Raw genomic sequence first — 17,925 nt, 5'->3', positions numbered from 1 at the left:
ATCAGTGCGGAAATGGACGCGAACTCCCTCGGGAGTCGCCTGTAGGACATCGCGAACTACAACTGCATAGTACAGGGCAAACAGTGTGGGCGCCAGCACGCATCCTTGCTTTACCCCACAGGTAACGGGGAAAAAGTCCGACTGTTCACCGTCAATAGTGACGCAGCTCCTCATTTCGTCATGCAGTAGTCACACTAGTCGCACAAACTTCTCCGTGCATCCCAATTTTCCTAGCACAGTCCAAAGAGCTTCACGAGGCACGCTATCAAATGCCTTCTCAAGGTCGACAAAACAAAGATACATGTTACGACCCTGCTCTCTGCTTTTCTCTTGCAGTTGACGCACTGAGAAGATAGTCTCACATGTACCCCAGTCATTTCGGAAGCCAAACTGGGTTTCAGGCAGAATCTTTTCCGAAAGTTCTGTAAGGCGGTGTAAAAGAATTCTGGCGAGGACTTTTCCGGGGACCTTTAATAGTGAAATACCGCGGAAGGAGTTGCAGTCAGAACGGTCCCCCTTTCCCTTATACGGTGCCCTGATGATAGATACTTTGAACGTATCAGGGACTTGTTCTTTTTCCCAAATATGGGTAAAAAGTTCCCATAGAGCCGAATGCAACTTATCACCACCGTATTTGAGTAGTTCTCCCGGTATAAAGTCTATGCCAACCGCGCGCTTATTCTGTTGTTGATGGCTGAAACAACCTCATCACGTGACAGCGGCTCATCCAGCTTGATAAAAGTAGGCAGCTGAGGTAAGGAATAAATGTATTCCAGATTAAATGTTCGGTCTACATTGAGCAGGAAGTTAAAGTGTTCTGCGCAACACCTGAGTACTTCCTCCCTGCTTTTAAGAAGCGCATCGCCAGATGCAGGACGAAGTGGCAATTTTCTCAAGCGGGATGTACCGAGCAACCTTCGAACCTCACTGTAGAACTCTCCTAGCTGATTAGTGTCAGCAAGCCACTGCACTTAGGCGCTTTGTCCCGCCACCACTTGTCCTTAATCTCTCGAGATAGCTTTCAGCAGCTCCACGTCACCTTGCTTGATCCCCACTACGCCTTGGCTTGGCTGTGTTCTGCTGCGCACTTGTAAAAGACGCCGATGCTTGTCAGTTGTCTCAGTAAGGACTCCGTCATTCTCATCATACCAGTCCGCATTCTTGCGGACTTTTAGACCCATAGTAGCAGTGGCAGTATCAAATATTTGAGAAGACAGAGAACCCCAATCAGCTTCAACATCACCGGTTCTTTCATTTGATATAAGTGCGCTGGTCAAGGCTTCAGCATATTTCTTCCTAGTTTCAAAATCTTTTAGCCTCTCGACATCCAAAGATGCAGGTTACGCTCTTTCGGATCTTCTGGAACAAAGACGGGGATTTAGCTTAGTGACTACAAGCCGGTGGTTGGTCCAACAGTGGGCACCGCGCATGACGTGATTACGGGTGATTTGGACTTCGGAGATATCTTTTTGGCGCACCATAGCATAATCAATCAAATGCCAGTGTTTGGATCTTGGATGCATCCATGTAGTTTTGTGCTTGGCTGGAAGTCTGAACATTGTATTTGTGATCGCTAGGTCTAATTGTGCACATAAGCTGAGCAGTAGTTGACCGTTGATGTACATATTGCCAACTCCGTGTCTCCCCAAGACTAGGCCAGGCGTCGTAATCCCGTCCAACTCTAGCATTGAAATCCCCGAAGACCAGTATCTTCTCTTTGGGGCGTATGCTTTCGATGCACCGGGTCAAATCGTCGTTAAAATTAACCTTTATGATATCAGATTTATCCAGCGTTGGAGCATAGACACTGATGACATTCAGGTATTTGTCATATTCAAGGTGGAGGCGCAGTGTGGTGATGCGGTCCGAGATGTGCACTGGACACTCTTGTAATTAATTAATGAGCTGGTTCTTAACAGCAAATCCTACGCCCGACCTCCGAATGGAACCCGGTTCACGGGTTTCAATCCCGGCTCGGTTACCAACTCGGCTTTGTTATTAATATACAATTATATTGCAGAGGTAACTTTTAGTTGTTTTTTTCGCATTCACGCACAGGTATATAGCACGGGATAAAACCTTTTTTATTATTATTTATTTGAAAATGCACATTTACAGTACATATATTAAACACTTGTGAATATAAACAAGTAACATATGTCTGATATATGTATCAATTACAGATATGCACTGTCTAGTTGCTTGACAAAAAATGATTGTAATAGCTGCAATTTTTTTTCTTTTTTTTTATATAAACAAACATATTCTTATAAAAAAAACCACTGTGTAATACATATATTTATTTACTAGCTTTATCTATTTAACACAACAAGGTAATTTATTATTTTCACTTTTCTCTGCAAACACAGGAAATAAGGGGTCTGAAGTCTGCACAGGGAATATTTATTGTCTCCAATCAAGCAAGGTCAACAACTTATACCCACATCTTAATTTTATATAATTACTGGCATCTTGGGTTCGCACAATTAAGAACAATGTATTTTCAAAAGGATTTGAATAAAATCCTTTCTTAGGGAGCGTCTATGTCGAGGAAGGAGTAACTAACAAATTTCAAGTCAATCGTGCAGATAGTTTAGGAGATTGTCAGTGAGTGGTATTTCCTTTTATTTAAACGTTACATGTATACTGAGTTACTGCTGAGCTTCTGCCAATTAGAACAGTAGAATCTAAATTCACCATAAATTTGTAAGAATTAAGAAACAGTAAAATATCTAAAAATTCTCATTTGAATTTAGAATAGATTGATCTTGTAATTGTTGCAATTCATTAAATGCATTCATGCAAGGTTTTTTAAAAGGAGACCTGTGCAAATCTATTATTTTTTGTACAACTGTATAATTTGTACTAAACTTTTTTTGTGCTTGTAGATAGGTTAGTAGTAGCCGACCATAATTCTTATCGTTAACACATTGCTGTGAAGCATTTGATAATTTCGATAAAACATAATTTTGTATTGAATCAGTTTTTTCACAATTTTTATACAATATATGAATTGAATATAAATGATGAATAAAAACGTCATTTGATAAATTAAAAGAAATTATATTTTTCATTAATTCCGACTGACATTTAATATCCATTGTCGATATATATTGTTGTAAAACTTGAGCAGACAACTCAGTATCTTTAATCATTAATTCTAATAAATACTTAAATATTACACTGTTGAATTTTTCAGCCTTTATTATTATGTCTAAGGACGTCCTTGTGTATTCCCTTTTCAAATATACCGGCAAAAATAAAGTATAGAATTTTTCAAGGAATGTCAAATTTATGATATCAGTTTTGAAAATATGACTACACAGCTTTTCAACGGATGTTAGTGATAATTTTGCGGCCAGCATAGGATATAGAGCTGAATGTTTCAAGCAATTTTCTACTAAATAATCGAATTGAGAAATAGGATCAATATCAATCATTTCCTGCCAAATATTGTCAGATATTTCGACTTCTTCTAGAATTAGTGTTTCTAGACTGTGTGAATTCGTATGTTCTAAAACGGGAATTGAAATCGCTGCATTATTGTCGCTTTCTTTCACATTTTCCGCTTCCTTTTCGTGGTTAAAGGAACCAAATCTTTGAACCCATTTATTATTCTGATCTAATTTTGAAGCTTCGATACAACGTCTAAGAAGTGGCAGCGAAGATTCGGAGAATTGCCACAGTGACATAGTTTAAATAAATCGTTTAGTTAATTAAAGTTATCTATTGTTATTTATTTTGAACTTTGAGTTTATTTGTAGCTACCAAATATCCTTAAAATATTGACATTGACAATGACTAATCAATTGTAGTATTGCCTCATTATAGAATTAATAAAAAAATTTAAAGTTCTCTAAAATGGCCTCCGAAACTTCCTTAACATTTATTTTAAAATAAGTTTCTTGCTTGATTACTAACCAAAGTAGTTCTAAATAAAATAACAATAATATTTGGACAATATTGATAAATTGGACCATTTACTTAAAGAAATTATAACCTTTTGAAACACAGTATTTTTGTATCATAATTAGAACAATATATTATGCTATGCCAGATTTTATATCTATTTTGTCTAACTTTAATAAATAAACTCGGTTAGGATGTAGGATGTTTGCTCTTTGTCTGTTCTAACCGTAAAAGAAAAAAAAAATCTTGTCAGTTGTTATTATTTTATCAAGTTGGCTGTCAGATTTTATTTATATAAAATCAGTTATTAAATTTAAACGGACGAGTGAAGTTGTTTATATTGTTATTTATAAAAATAAAATGAATGTTAATTAATAATTTTATTCAAGATGTTAATAATAAAAAGGTAAGATTGTTTTAAATTTTCTATGAATTAAAATTATATTTATACGTTTTAGTTAAACTGTATTATTTCACTAAAGATAAACAAAATTATTTATTTATTTATTAAGGATCTCCAACAAAGTATACACACTTACGAGTACATTTTATCGTGGAATAATAATTTAAATTTGTGTGTTCCTTAATTAAAGGAAATCACAGCAAGCATTTATATTTTTATTATTATAAATTATTGGTATAAACAATTATTCCGAACTATATTAACGCATTAACAATTAAGATAGCTATGTTATTATATTGATTAAAAAAATTATATAGAGTCTCAAGAAGAATTTATACATTAATTATAATTAAAAATCGAATTAAATTGTTAAAATGGTCCGATTTAACTTCTTCTTAAGAACAATATTCATGTACATTAATATAGACTACAAGAAAAACAATAGTGTAGCTTTAACCCAGGCTATTTTGTAGATCTTTTTATACTTGAATATTATTTTTCGCTATTATATATTATCAACTCCGTGATTTAGATATCTTGTTGGTTTGGTGGCTAGTTTATGACGCTGCACATTTCGTGTCCCTCGGTTCAAATCCCAGGTAGAGCCTACTACTAGTGATCTCGTGTTTAGCGCCGATAATATCGCGAAGCATGTGTAAGTGGGGAATAAGCTTCAAACGTAATCAAAAAAGAGAAGCCGACGGTTTTTATATGCGTCGTGGTCGGATCTAATTATAATTATCTGTTTAAGCAACCCAATTTCAATTAAAAATCGATAATATAAAAAAAATCATCCCCTAATTTTTCACCGTTAGGGGTGGTAATTATTTTCCCTTTCCCAAACAAAAACATATTTTTTGATGTTTTTTACATTTTTATTTAAAAGAAAAATACGGCCTAATGTTGTAATGTTATCAACATTCTCGTTTTTTGAGGTCGGTTAAAAAGTCTAAATTGACCCGAAATGTCAGTTACGCTTTAGTTTTATAAAAATTGACACAGCTTTTTCCTTGTATGCACGGATGTTAGATGTAGAACGAATCCGTGTACACTTTAAAAGCAAAAAATCTAGATTTTCTAAGTGACCTATTCTCATTCGTACCAGGATAGCATAAGTGTAACGGAGATGTTGTTTTTACTGAAACGACTTACGGTACTAAGTGTTTGCAATTCTCATAATTCTTGAAGTTGAAGCCGTTTATCTCATGTTTCTATTGATAAAAATTATGAAAATGCTTTATTAGATTTAACTTGAATCTTCATTTACGAAGCATAAAATTATTGACTTACAATCTCCATTGTAAAGAAAGTTTTGTCCAGTGGCAAGCTTATAAAGCAAATCCAGTTCTGGGTTCAAACCCCGAGTCTGGGTAAAAAAAAAATCCGTCGATAAATCCTCAGTGGCAGCATGGAGTTCGGAAGATGAAAGTTTTTCGTCGTGCCTCGGAAAGCACGTAAAGCTGGTCAGGTCGAACTCTTTTCGGTCGTATCGACGTCATAGATTATAAGAGTGACTGTCCATTCCATGTGCACTTGTGTATGCACACACACGCACACACTATATATCTCCTGTGCAATTAATGATGTATTAATATTGATGCTCTTAATCGAATAACTTCATCTCTGCTCTAATTTAGTTTTAACTGATTCACCTATAACGTCCTTACTTATAATGTTGCTTAGCGTGGGATTACTTAAATAATGCTGTCTTCTTCTCTCGAATATCAAAATCAATGATGACAGAAAGAGATATATCAGTATTTAACTAAACCGTCGCTAAGTAACGTAGGCAAGGCCGTTGATGTTTTGGGAGTGTCTAGTAAATCAAAGCTTTTTTTTGACCTGTTACTGTTGGCCCAAGTGACTTCGTCTCACCGGACCCCTGCCCGGTCTTAAAAATACTCAGCCGGATGTTGGGAGCTCATTTAAGGAGCTCCGAATACGAGAGTTCTAAGATTCTCCAGTGAGACCGTATCTCGGCTTCGGACGTCGACGACGGAAGGGAGAATAAATAATGCTGTGTCTTCTTTCGAATCTAAAATCAGTGATGTCAGAAAAAGATAAAAATAGAAAGAACTATTATTGTTATTGTTTATCTAAACGTTAGATTTCGTTTTTATCTTCTTTTGTAAATAAAACAATTAGTAATATATAAATAAAAATGTTTATTTATCACTCAAGAGGATCGTTTGAAAAGACATTAGCTTAATGCTGTTGACCTCGATGGCTTGTTGACTTATGATATAATAAAAGAAATGAAGATGTTGCTTAAGACACATAAGATACGAATAACCAATATGTATTCGTTTAATTTTCAACGATAAATCCGTAAGAAATCCAATTAGAAATTATTTTGATCTTATCTAAAATTAATTCTGACAGAGCTAGCTCATATAAATTAATTATGCAACGACTTAGGGCTCGAAATGGAGGGTGACATTTCAATTTTCAACGAAATGCGATATCGAAATTGGCTGTTCAGGCGCAAGTGACATTGCTAAAGCTATGAGTCATGACAGCAAATGTCCAAAAACAATTTTCTGAAATAATGTTCTTAACTTTAAAGACACGTCAATACTACGAGGAGGCAAGCGCACGACACTTCTGGCACGGCTTCTGGACAGTGTACATTTTGCATACAGCCTCACGTCGTCCATACTAATACTTAATCATGTGTATCTTGTTTTAATTTGAATCAACCTAACTTACTTGTTCTATTAACTTACTAAATATTTGTCTCAAGTTGGTATTGACCAACTCACACACAAACACACACACACGTCAGCCGAAAGATGTCCACTGCTGGACAAAGGCCTCCCCCAAAGATTTCCATGTTGGCCGGTGTTGTGCTGTCCACATCCGACGTCTTCCCGCGACTCTTTTTATGACCAACTTCATTGACCAACTCACAATAACATAATATCTTAGTTCCCAAGGTTGGACACGCATTGGCGATGTAAGGGATGGGTATTTCTTACAGTGCTAATGTCTAAGGTCACCGATCACTTACCACCCGGTCCGGTTTGCTAGTCTGCGTTCATGTTTTAAATATTAATAATTTAAAAATAAACTTTTGTTACCTATCACCTATTACATGGGGTTACCTAACATACCGTTGTATTTGAGAACTGTCATATGTATATGTCATATCTTATAATTTTTAATGAGCAATTTTTATATATACATTGACGGGCCGGTTGGCGTAGTTGGTAGATTCTTGCCTTTCAAGCCGAAGGTGTGTGCATGAACGTGTTTTGGCTTGGCTTTGTGCAAGCTCGTCTGGGTAGGTACCACCCACTCATCAGATATTCTACCGCAAAACAGCAGTACTTGGTATTATTGTTCCGGTTTGAAGGGTGAGTGAGCCAGAGTAATTACAGGCAAAAGGGACATAACATCTTAGTTCCCAAGATTGGTGGCGCATTAGCGAAGTATGCGATGGTTAACATTTCTTACAATCCCAATGTCTATGGGCGTTGGTGACCACTTACCATCGGGTGGCCCATATGCTCGTCCGGTTTAGGTGCAACAATTATTTTTTAATCATATTTATTATTAATAATCCGTAATTTTCTATTTATTGACAATTGTATTAGAATTTATAAATTATAATAATTTGTAACTGACCTATTTATTTGCCATGTGATGGGCAAAACATGTAGGGACTTGTAATAATGACAATAATTTCTATCTACACCCATATTTGTGACAAATAAAGATTATTATTATTATAAAACAGTACAGGAACAACCGGTTAATGTCCCACTGCTTGGCTAAGGCCTCCTCTCTCTTTTTGAGGAGAAGGTTTGGAGCTTATTCCACCACGCTGCTCCAATGCGGGTAAAATACACATGTGGCATAATTTCAATGAAATTAGACAAATGCAGGTTTCCTCACGATATTTTCCTTCACCGTCAAGCACGAGATGAATTATAAACACAAATTAAGCACATGAAAATTTAGTGATGCTTGCTTGGGTTTGAAACCACGATCGTCTAATTATTTTAATTTTACAGGAATATGTCAATAACGTTACTGCTCCTCTACGTTGTCGGGCTGTCGTCTTCCGTTCCGTTAGAACTGACGTCGTGTAAGGGTTTACACGACGTCAGTTCTAATGAAAAATGTGGATACGAGGTGAGAATAAGCCAATTTTTTTTTAAGAATTTATTGGTGGTAGGGCTTTTTACAAGCTCGTCTGGCTCGTCTGGGTAGGTAACACCCACTCATCAGATATTCTACCCCAAAACAGCAGTACTTGGTATTGTTGTGTTCCGGTTTGAAGAGTGAATGAGCCGGTATAATAAAAAGCCCAAGCACAAGAGATATAACATCTTAGTTCCCAAGGTTGGTCGCGTATTGGCGATGTAAGCGATGGTTAACATTTTTTGCAATGTCAATATCTATGGGCATTGGTGACCACTTACCATTAGGTGGCCCATTTGCTCGTCCGCCTCCCTATTTTATAAAAAAAATACATGAATTTCCGATAAGCACATTTTTTTTTTCATCAAAATCGGCCAAGCGTTTTACAATAAACAACGAACACACGCACACCGGAATCATATAAAAAGATTATGCAGAGATGTCCAGTTTCTGAAATGTTTGTTAAACTCTTTGTTTAAACCGTCATTGGTCCCTGGGAACTGATGACGCAATATTCGACCAATGAGCGTTAAGATAAACGCAAAAATATTCAATTAGAATTTGATCACCGGTTTGTGTTGTTATTATCATATATGTTATTATCTTATTACGTTAGCAGTTCAGTGTATTTTATCTGGTACACACGAAGCCGTTTAGAGTTCGTGTACCTCGTACGGAACACAAGTTTATAACGATATGTTCGAAATTATTTTAATTTTAGTATAACTTAATACATGTACCACTCGTTGTTAACTGTAACCCCACTCTCAAATGGTGGGACTTTTATTTTGACAAGAGCACAGTCAACGGTTTTACGTGCTTTTCGAGGCACGAAACTCTGCCAACTCTCTGACTCCGGGCTGCTATTGATTTCTCAACAGAATAACACAAAGTTTTGGGTATTATCCGACCTGGGAATTGAACGTTGGACCTCAGTGTCTAAAGACTTATAAGCGACCACTTAACGGATACTTAAAGCAAAATCTCGTCAAGTATTTTCAATACTAATAAAACTGTATGTTTTCTTCTTGTATCGGTTCAAAGTTCAAGAGTTATCATTACTCGATAGAAGTATTATTTACTGTTAAATGAGTATATAATAAATAAATAAAGGAATATATGCTTTAGATAAAATTTAAAAAAATGTCCGTCATAAGACGCCTGCCAGATGACCAGGAGTAAAATACATATTATTCTAATACTGAACGGTAACACCAAATTAGGCTTCAGTTATAAATACTACCACCAATTAAGAATCTATTTTAAATTGTATCACCAACTTAGGCTTTGATTCTAAACGGTACCACCAATTAAGAATCTTTTCTAAATGGTATCATCAAATTAGCCTTTACTTACAAGCGGTAAGCCCAAAATGATCTGGGTTTTTCTGCATTTGTTTTCAGAGTTGTACCAAAGTGAATCAAGATATGCTGAACGTGCATATCGTCCCCCACACGCACGATGACGTCGGCTGGCTGAAGACCGTGGACCAGTATTATTATGGGAGTAAGTTTCACTTCATACATGGCTTACACGGGTTCTCGGGAGGCGTCAGAATTCGTAAAAAAAAACAAAAGAAATTGACATATAAACAGAATTTTTTGGGCTTCAAATAGATTAGTAGCTGTCTAGCATGTATAACATTATTATATTTAAACAGAAATTAAGCACTTGAAAATTCAGAGGTGCTTGCCCGGGTTTGAACCCACGTTCATCGGTTAAGATTCACGCGTTCTTACCACTGGGCCATCTCGACTTCTCGTGCTTTTCGGTGTAGGAAAACATCGTGAGGAAACCTGCATGTGTTTAATTTCATCGAAATTCTGCCACATTTGTATTCCACCAACCCGCATTGGAGCAGCGTGGTGGAATAAGCTCCAAACCATCTCCTCAAAAAGGGAGAGGAGGCCTTAGCCCAGCAGTGGGATATTTACAGGCTGTTAAAAAGAAAATAGAATATTTGTTATGTCCCTTTTGCCTGTAGTTACACTGGGTCACTTGCCCTTGAAACTGAAACGCGACAATACTAAGTATCGCTATTAGACGGTAGAATATATGGTCAGTGGGTGGTACCAACCCTGACGTGCTTGGACAAAGCCCTACGACCTAAATATTTACTTTAAATTAAATTAACGGAAATAATGTTGTTTTTTTTTTAATTTGCGGAGACTGTGATAAGGCTTATTAAAATAGCCATTAAAATAGTTACGGTATAATATAATTTGTTCTTAACCTAAATTAATGTAATTAAAAATAAATAAACTAATTGCATATTAATATGTGTAAAATTATACATTTAGTTTAGTTAATTGATACAATCAAAGCATGAATATAATTATCGGTAATTTAAGTTTTATTATAATTTATTTGTACGACCTCCGACCTATTCAATAAAAAAAAAACTTACGAGGGTTGATTTTATCACAGCTCCAAGGGACCGCAGACCTCAGTATTTGGTATTAATTTTAACCTCTACGCGTTCCTCAGAAAAAGGATCTTGACGGACAAACAAACAGACAGACGCACAACGAAGTTTTTTTTTAAATCATTAATAGGCCAACGTTTGACCGTTGGCATATCTGATGTTAAGCATTGGTCTAGGATGTAGCACGCTTGCCTAGAAGAAACCTGTTCACTCTGGATTTGAAGACACCAATGATGTGATCTTATAAGGGTTCCTTTTTTCCTTTAGAGGTACTCTAAAAATAAAAAGGCCATTTAAGAATTACATTAATCATTTCTTAACTACAATTTGTGGCCGATATACGGTAGGCGCTAACTGAGGCTGAGGGCTCGCACACATCAATTCTCGTGAGTACCTTTGCACTCACATTTTATTTTCTTTTAGGTCGTAACAATATTCAAAAGGCTGGAGTACAATACATATTAGATTCTGTGGTTAAGGAGCTATGGCAGGATCCCAAGAGGAGGTACGATGATAAATTCTGTTTTTGATTTTTAATCTGTGCAATTTAGTTTTTTATTGCTGTTATATAAGAGAAATAATATGGGACCTAAAATAGACCCCTTTGAGACTTAACTTATGGTAGTTATATATTAAATTATAATATCGATATATATATTTGAATAATTAATTCAATTATAATATGAAGAGATATTTATTTTTTTATTTAATTTAATAAATAGTAGAAACTGCCGGTGACTTAAAAGCTAATCGGCGTATCGGTAGAGACAATAGGTACATCCATCTTATGTTATAATTCAAACGTAATAAAAAATTCGTTTCGATTGTTGGCGATTCGTTGATGACGTCAAACCCAATATGGCTGACAGTTTGACGTTCCGCCAGAGTGACGTAACAACAAGAGGTATGCAATCACTCTCGTCTAGAATTTAATATTCTAAATCGATGATTTTGATTCGCCATCAAACTTTTATATGATTTTAATCTTAGATTACTTTAAATAAAAACAATTTATGATGTTGTTCTAACTAAATAAACTTAATTATAGATTCATCTATGTAGAGACGGCCTTCTTTTGGATGTGGTGGGTACGCCAAGGTGACGATGTACGTCACAAGGTCCATACCCTAGTACGACAGGGTCGGTTACAGTTTGTAGGGGGCGCGTGGAGTATGAACGACGAAGCTGCGTCACACTACCAAAGTACTATCGATCAATTTACTTGGGGTTTGAAGTAAGTATATTTTAATTTTGAAATTGTATGTTGAAAACGTACGAGCCACGTGTTGGTGGTCACCGTCGCCCATAAACATTGGCCGTGTAAGAAATATTGACCATTCCTTATTGATTATGCAATGCGCGACCAACCTTGGGAACTAAGATTCGTTAGTCCCTTGTTTACCTACAGGCAGGTTCAAGGGTGATTGAGCCATTGTAACACTGGCTCAATCACCCTTGAACCGTATTCAATATTGCTGTTTAGTGGTAGAATATGTGATGAGTGGGTGGTACTTACCCAAACCGGCTTGCTCAAGGCCCAACAATCAATTATTATTCTTATAATCACTTTTGTAAGTATTTAAATTATTATCAAATAAATCTGTTTCAAATGAAGCTATTCAATGCGCATTGGAAAAATGTGATAGAATTAGCTCCAAACGCTTTGAAAAGGAGGAGGGACCTTTAAAATATCATAGTTAATTCGTGCTTGGCGATGGAGGAGAACGTCGTGAGAAAACCTGCGTATACAGTAACAGTAACAGCCTGTTAATGTCCCACTGCTGGGCTAAGGCCTCCTCTCCCTTTTAAGGAGAAGGTTTGGAGCTTATTCCACCACGCTGCTCCAATGCGGGTTGGTAGAATACACATGTGGCAGAATTTCAATGAAATTAGACACATGCAGGTTTCCTCACGATGTTTTCCTTCACCGTCAAGCACGAGATGAATTATAAACACAAATTAAGCACATGAAAATTCAGTGGTGCTTGCCCGGGTTTGAACCCACGATCATCGGTTAAGATTCACGCGTTCTAACCACTAGGCCATCTCGGCTTTTTTTCAGGGGATCAGCTACCTCGAGGGAAGTCAGTATTGTCAAGCTGGTTTAAATTGACAAATCAGTCAGATGAGACTCAAATAGAGTTTACCTTAACCTGGGTCAGATTCCGATAACCTGCGGATGTCGAATTAAAATACTATTCACCAACGCTGATTGTAGCAGTGGGATGGAAGTTCGAACCCTACTACTCAAGAGAAGAGTTTGTCCTTCCTAGAATTGGGGCATGTGACAACTGTTACTTTATTAAAATTATGTTATTTTTTTAGAAAACTGAATGAAACATTCGGTCCATGTGCGACACCACGTGTGGGATGGCAGATAGATCCATTCGGTCATTCTCGCGAGTTCGCATCCTTGCTCGCGGCTATGGGATACGACGGTCTATTTCTAGGCAGGATAGACTACCAGGATAAACGAGCGAGGCTGTCGCAAAAACGTATGGAAATGCTATGGAGGGGAGATGATGATTTAGGTAAGTTTAAGGATATCTAAAAAAAGTAATTGTGATTCGAATGATTAATTACAATAATTAACGTAAAATGAAACCAAAAAGTGAAGAAATGTCATCGACATGGCCGTTTCATGTGTCTTTTATTTCAATACTAACATTAGGAAAAATATTGACTTACCACTGGATGCCTCTTTTTCGTGGGATGTCTTAGCCCAGTAGTGGGGATTTCACACGTAATTTTCTTCTTAAACTTTACATGCATTACATAATGTGCATTTTTACCTTCTTTCCATGTTTAGTTTTAGATGATACGAAAAATCACTATTATTCAAAGTTACGTAGTATTTTCTGGGTAGGAATCAGGGGGGGGGATTATACTACAGTAACAGCCCGTGAATGTCCCACTGCTAAGCTATGGCCTCTTCTACTTTTTTTTCGGAAGAAGATTTAGAACTTATTCCACCACGCTGCTCTAATGCGGGTTGGTGGAATACACATAGCAGAATTTCAGTTAAATTATACAAACAGATTTCCTCACGATGTTTCTCTTCACCGTCAATTACGAAATGAATTATAGACTCAAATTAAGCACATGAAAATTCAGTGGTAAGCCCGGGTTTAAACCTACAATACGTGTTATCCTATTAAATGTTAGGATATTAATTATATTTGTACGTTTAAGGTAATTCCTCGGACATTTTCACGGGAGCACTTTACAACACGTACTCCCCTCCACCGGGCTTCTGTTTCGACGTACTCTGCGATGACGAACCGATTATTGACGATCCGAATTCGCCCATGTTCAATGTCGAAGCGAGGGTACGTATCAACTATTATAACTATAGTGTAATATTCAATAATTGTATTTTTTTATATATATAAAAGTTGCTATCAACGCCATCTATCGTCGTATCTTATAAATATTCTGTTAAAGACATTTAGAAACATCACACACTACAGAGCTTAACAATATAAATTGCTAAACCAATTATTGCCTTACAATTTAGTTAATAACATATAATGAGAAATACATAAGAATTTTGTGTAGATCGTTCTCTAATATTATAAATATGCTAATAAGTTGCTTTGTACTATAATCAATTATTGATTATATAAACAATAACAGATAAAAAATGTGTTTTATATACAGTAACAGCCTGTTAATGTCCCACTGCTGGGCTAAGGCCTCCTATCCCTTTTGGGGAGAAGGTTTGGAGCTTATTCCACAACGCTGCTCCAATGCGGGTTGGTAGAATACACACGTGACAGAATTTCAATGAAATTAGACACATCCAGGTTTCCTCACGATGTTTTCCTTCACCGTCAAGCACGAGATGAATTATAAATACAAATTAAGCACATGAAAATTCAGTGGTGCTTGACCGGGGTTGAACCCATGGCCATCTCGACTATCTATATAGTTTTTTATATAAATTAATATAATTAACTTAAATTTTTCATAATATTAACAATAATAAAATTACACAAAAATATAAGTGACAATGATATTGACATCCAGACCATTAATTATGTCTTATAAATGTATAAGACGTATAAATAAAACTAAAAGTAGTTCTGTTTTTATCATATATCTTGTAGAAATTGAGCGACTTTGTATAATTTGTTCGTCCGACACGGTCAATGTGCACGTGCGGCACGGTCGAGTGTTCGCAATACAATGATTTCTCACGATGAGTCATGTAACTGTCAAAGCGTATTTTTTCACTGTCAGTGTTGCCATTAGTCGTACACGAGTCAAAACTAAGACTATATTTAATCACTTATTTATTCTCTAACTTATGTGTATTCAGATTTTGGTCGGGTCGTGTCGGAAGAATGTATCTAATTCCCTGGCAACTTTTTCGTAAATGTTTGTAGAAGAATTAAATTGGTTGTGGAATATAAGGGGATTGAAACGTCCTGGTTTATTGGGTTACATTGGTAGATGTTTGTGCAGTCTCCATTGAGAATGGCTGTCGACTGAACTAGTCCGAAATCACGTAATAATTAATAAAATATACCAATTAATAAATATTTCTTACACCGCCAATGCGCCAACCTTGGATACTAAGGTGTTATGTCCCTTGTGCCTGTAATGGGAACGCAACAATTTCTGTTCAGTGGCAGCATATCTTATGGATGGTACAGAAAGGCTTGCACAAAGCTCTACCAACAAATAAACTTGCCTGAGTCTGTCTGGACTTTTTGCTTTTAGGACTATTTCGGCTTATAGAACTATAATATTGATTAAAACCATTCGATGTGTCGCCAACTGTGGTATTTAAGATCATATCCCTGGTGGTACTAAATAATTCACATAACTATAGTCGTTCCAACCACGGGAGGAGTAAAGACAAATAAACAACTTGGACCTTGAAATGACGCGACGTCATAACAATTTATTTAAACACGCAAACATAAACGTAAGTTGACATGTGTTTTTCAAACTGTCAAGCTTATGTACTAAGGCATAACATTATAAGTAACATATCATATCTCAAATTAAAAAAAAGGTATATATAATTTGGCTAGTGTTGTATTTGTATTGCACTTCTTATAAAGAAATGAGCTATAAAAAAACCCGCTGAGTTTCTTTCGCCGGTTCTTCTCGGGTCTGTGGTGTTTATTTCCGAACCGGTGGTAGATTTATGACAATCAATAAGCAAGTGTAACGCTTCTATATTGAATAAAGATTTTTGACTTTGACTTGACTTAACATTTACTCAAAATTTTGGTTTGTGATTTTGGTGACTGGAGCTCACTATCCTTCATGGGTTATTTGGATAACCTGCGTTAATTATAGCAAAAGGTTAATTATTGGTCGAGACCTTGAATAGGGGGGTATTTAGGCAAACGCTTGGGCAAACGTAGTGTAGGACACCCTGTGACAAGATGGACCGACGATTTAAAAAAGGTGGTAGGTTCGGGATGGATGCGGACTGCCCAAGATCGGGATGGTTGGCGTCCCCTCCCGATTTCAACGGCGTCCTACGCCGAGGTCCGGCCTCACAGGAGGCACCCTTAAGACGTCCGAATCTCTTGAGCCCCTCGTGTGGCTCCCAACATCCGGCTGAATTCATCTCGCCCACCCCCCCCCGGTGACGCTGTAAAGGCCACTCTGGCCAACAGCAACTAGACATTTCGAAAAAATAAAAAAGATGGTTGGCGTTCTATGGGGGAGGCTTTCGTCCAGCAGTGGACGGCAAAAAGCTGAAAAAAAAACCTTTAATAGTCACTGGATTCGCGAAAAAATTTACGTTTTGAATGTCGGCGAAGTTGTTATCGAAACCTTGGTTGAATTAAAGTGGTTACATTTTTCAAAGGTTACGAAATTTATTGAAATATGCAGAAATATGTTCAAAAGTTATGAAACGAATAACATTTTGGTGACGATGGGTGAAGACTTCCAGTATCAAGATGCGGCGATGTGGTTTATCAATTTGGACAAGCTTATCCAGTGAGTTACATGCAAGTGCATGTTAGTGCATGCTAGTTACACGTGCACGTATAGCTTTTGCATTTTGCATTTTTTAAGCAGTATAATAATTGTTATTGCTGGATTTTTTATAGAAGAATGTTGCCATTTGTAAATTTGATTTTGTTCGTGATTCTTGGTCTTCATTACCATACCTAATTAAAAATGGATGAATTCGCCGTAAATTGCGGGCAAAGGTATAATAGTAGTATAATAAATAATTAGAATTATTTTCAACCCGTGGGAGGATTTAGACTTTTTCGAGGTCGTACCATTTAGTCCTCAACTATAAATACATAATGAGTGAGTCAGTGTAATTACAAATGCAAGGGATATGACGTCTTAGATCCAACTGTTGCCATTTCAATTATGGTATAAGGAGTGGTTTATATGTATGTACTGTGGTGCCAGTGTATTTACCACCTGGTGGCACCAGCCGAAAAAAAAGCTCGGAAAAAAGCCGAGATGGCCTAGTGGTAAGAACGCGTGAATCTTAACCGATGATCGTGGGTTCAACCCGGGCAAGCACCACTGAATTTTCATGTGCTTAATTTGTGATTATAATTCATCTCGTTCTTGACGGTGAAGGAAAACATCGTAAGGAAACCTGCATGTGTCTAATTTCACTGAAGTTCTGTCACATGTGTAACCTTCTCCTCAAAACCGGAGAGGAGGCCAGCCCAGCAGTGGGACATTCACAGGCTGTTACGGACGGCACCATTTCACTCGTCTGATATCATAAGCGTATCGATACGATGCTGATAGAGAAAATGGTCTCTAGTCTTCGTATATACACCAATATAATATAAACATATTAGTTGTCACTGAGTTAGCTGACGTAGACCTTGCTCAGGCGCAGCCTTGAGGCGGACTGTCGATCTTATGAAAGTTATCAAGATGAGATCAATTTTTAGTACTTTTTATAATTTTGACATATTCCTAACAGTTAGTAGAATTGCGAACGGATTTTCATATGTTTTTCACCAATGAATGGAGTTATTGTGTAAATTGGGTGAAATATGACGATGATTGAAAAAGATTTCGAAATGAAAAATGC

General features: G+C 36.7%; 2 protein-coding genes across 5 annotated transcripts in view; one reads left to right on the top strand and one right to left on the bottom strand.

The window, feature by feature from the left end:
- Positions 1–17,925, top strand: part of LOC126779885 (lysosomal alpha-mannosidase-like) — a 36,324-nt gene that overhangs the window by 4,139 nt on the left and 14,260 nt on the right. For 2 of the 4 annotated variants that reach the window (XM_050504030.1, XM_050504032.1), the window contains exons 1-7: positions 4,229–4,315; positions 8,329–8,449; positions 9,862–9,964; positions 11,307–11,388; positions 11,932–12,117; positions 13,209–13,414; positions 14,076–14,212. In XM_050504030.1, the coding sequence (XP_050359987.1) occupies positions 4,299–4,315; positions 8,329–8,449; positions 9,862–9,964; positions 11,307–11,388; positions 11,932–12,117; positions 13,209–13,414; positions 14,076–14,212 (852 nt within the window). In that variant the 5' untranslated portion in view covers positions 4,229–4,298. Of the gene's footprint in view, positions 1–4,228; positions 4,316–8,328; positions 8,450–9,861; positions 9,965–11,306; positions 11,389–11,931; positions 12,118–13,208; positions 13,415–14,075; positions 14,213–16,716; positions 16,851–17,925 lie in introns of those variants that run through there. The other 2 variants (XM_050504031.1, XM_050504033.1) reach the window with 2 other exon arrangements.
- Positions 2,288–3,776, bottom strand: LOC126780066 (uncharacterized). The gene has a single exon (XM_050504326.1). The coding sequence runs from the start codon at positions 3,690–3,692 to the stop codon at positions 2,733–2,735; it is 960 nt and encodes a 319-aa protein (XP_050360283.1). The 5' UTR covers positions 3,693–3,776; the 3' UTR covers positions 2,288–2,732.

The sequence above is a fragment of the Nymphalis io genome, chromosome 30 (genome assembly GCF_905147045.1).
Source record: "Nymphalis io chromosome 30, ilAglIoxx1.1, whole genome shotgun sequence".
NCBI lineage: Eukaryota > Metazoa > Arthropoda > Insecta > Lepidoptera > Nymphalidae > Nymphalis > Nymphalis io.
The sequence above is the reverse complement of the archived record's forward strand: the minus strand, read 5'-3'. Positions and strand labels throughout refer to the sequence as shown.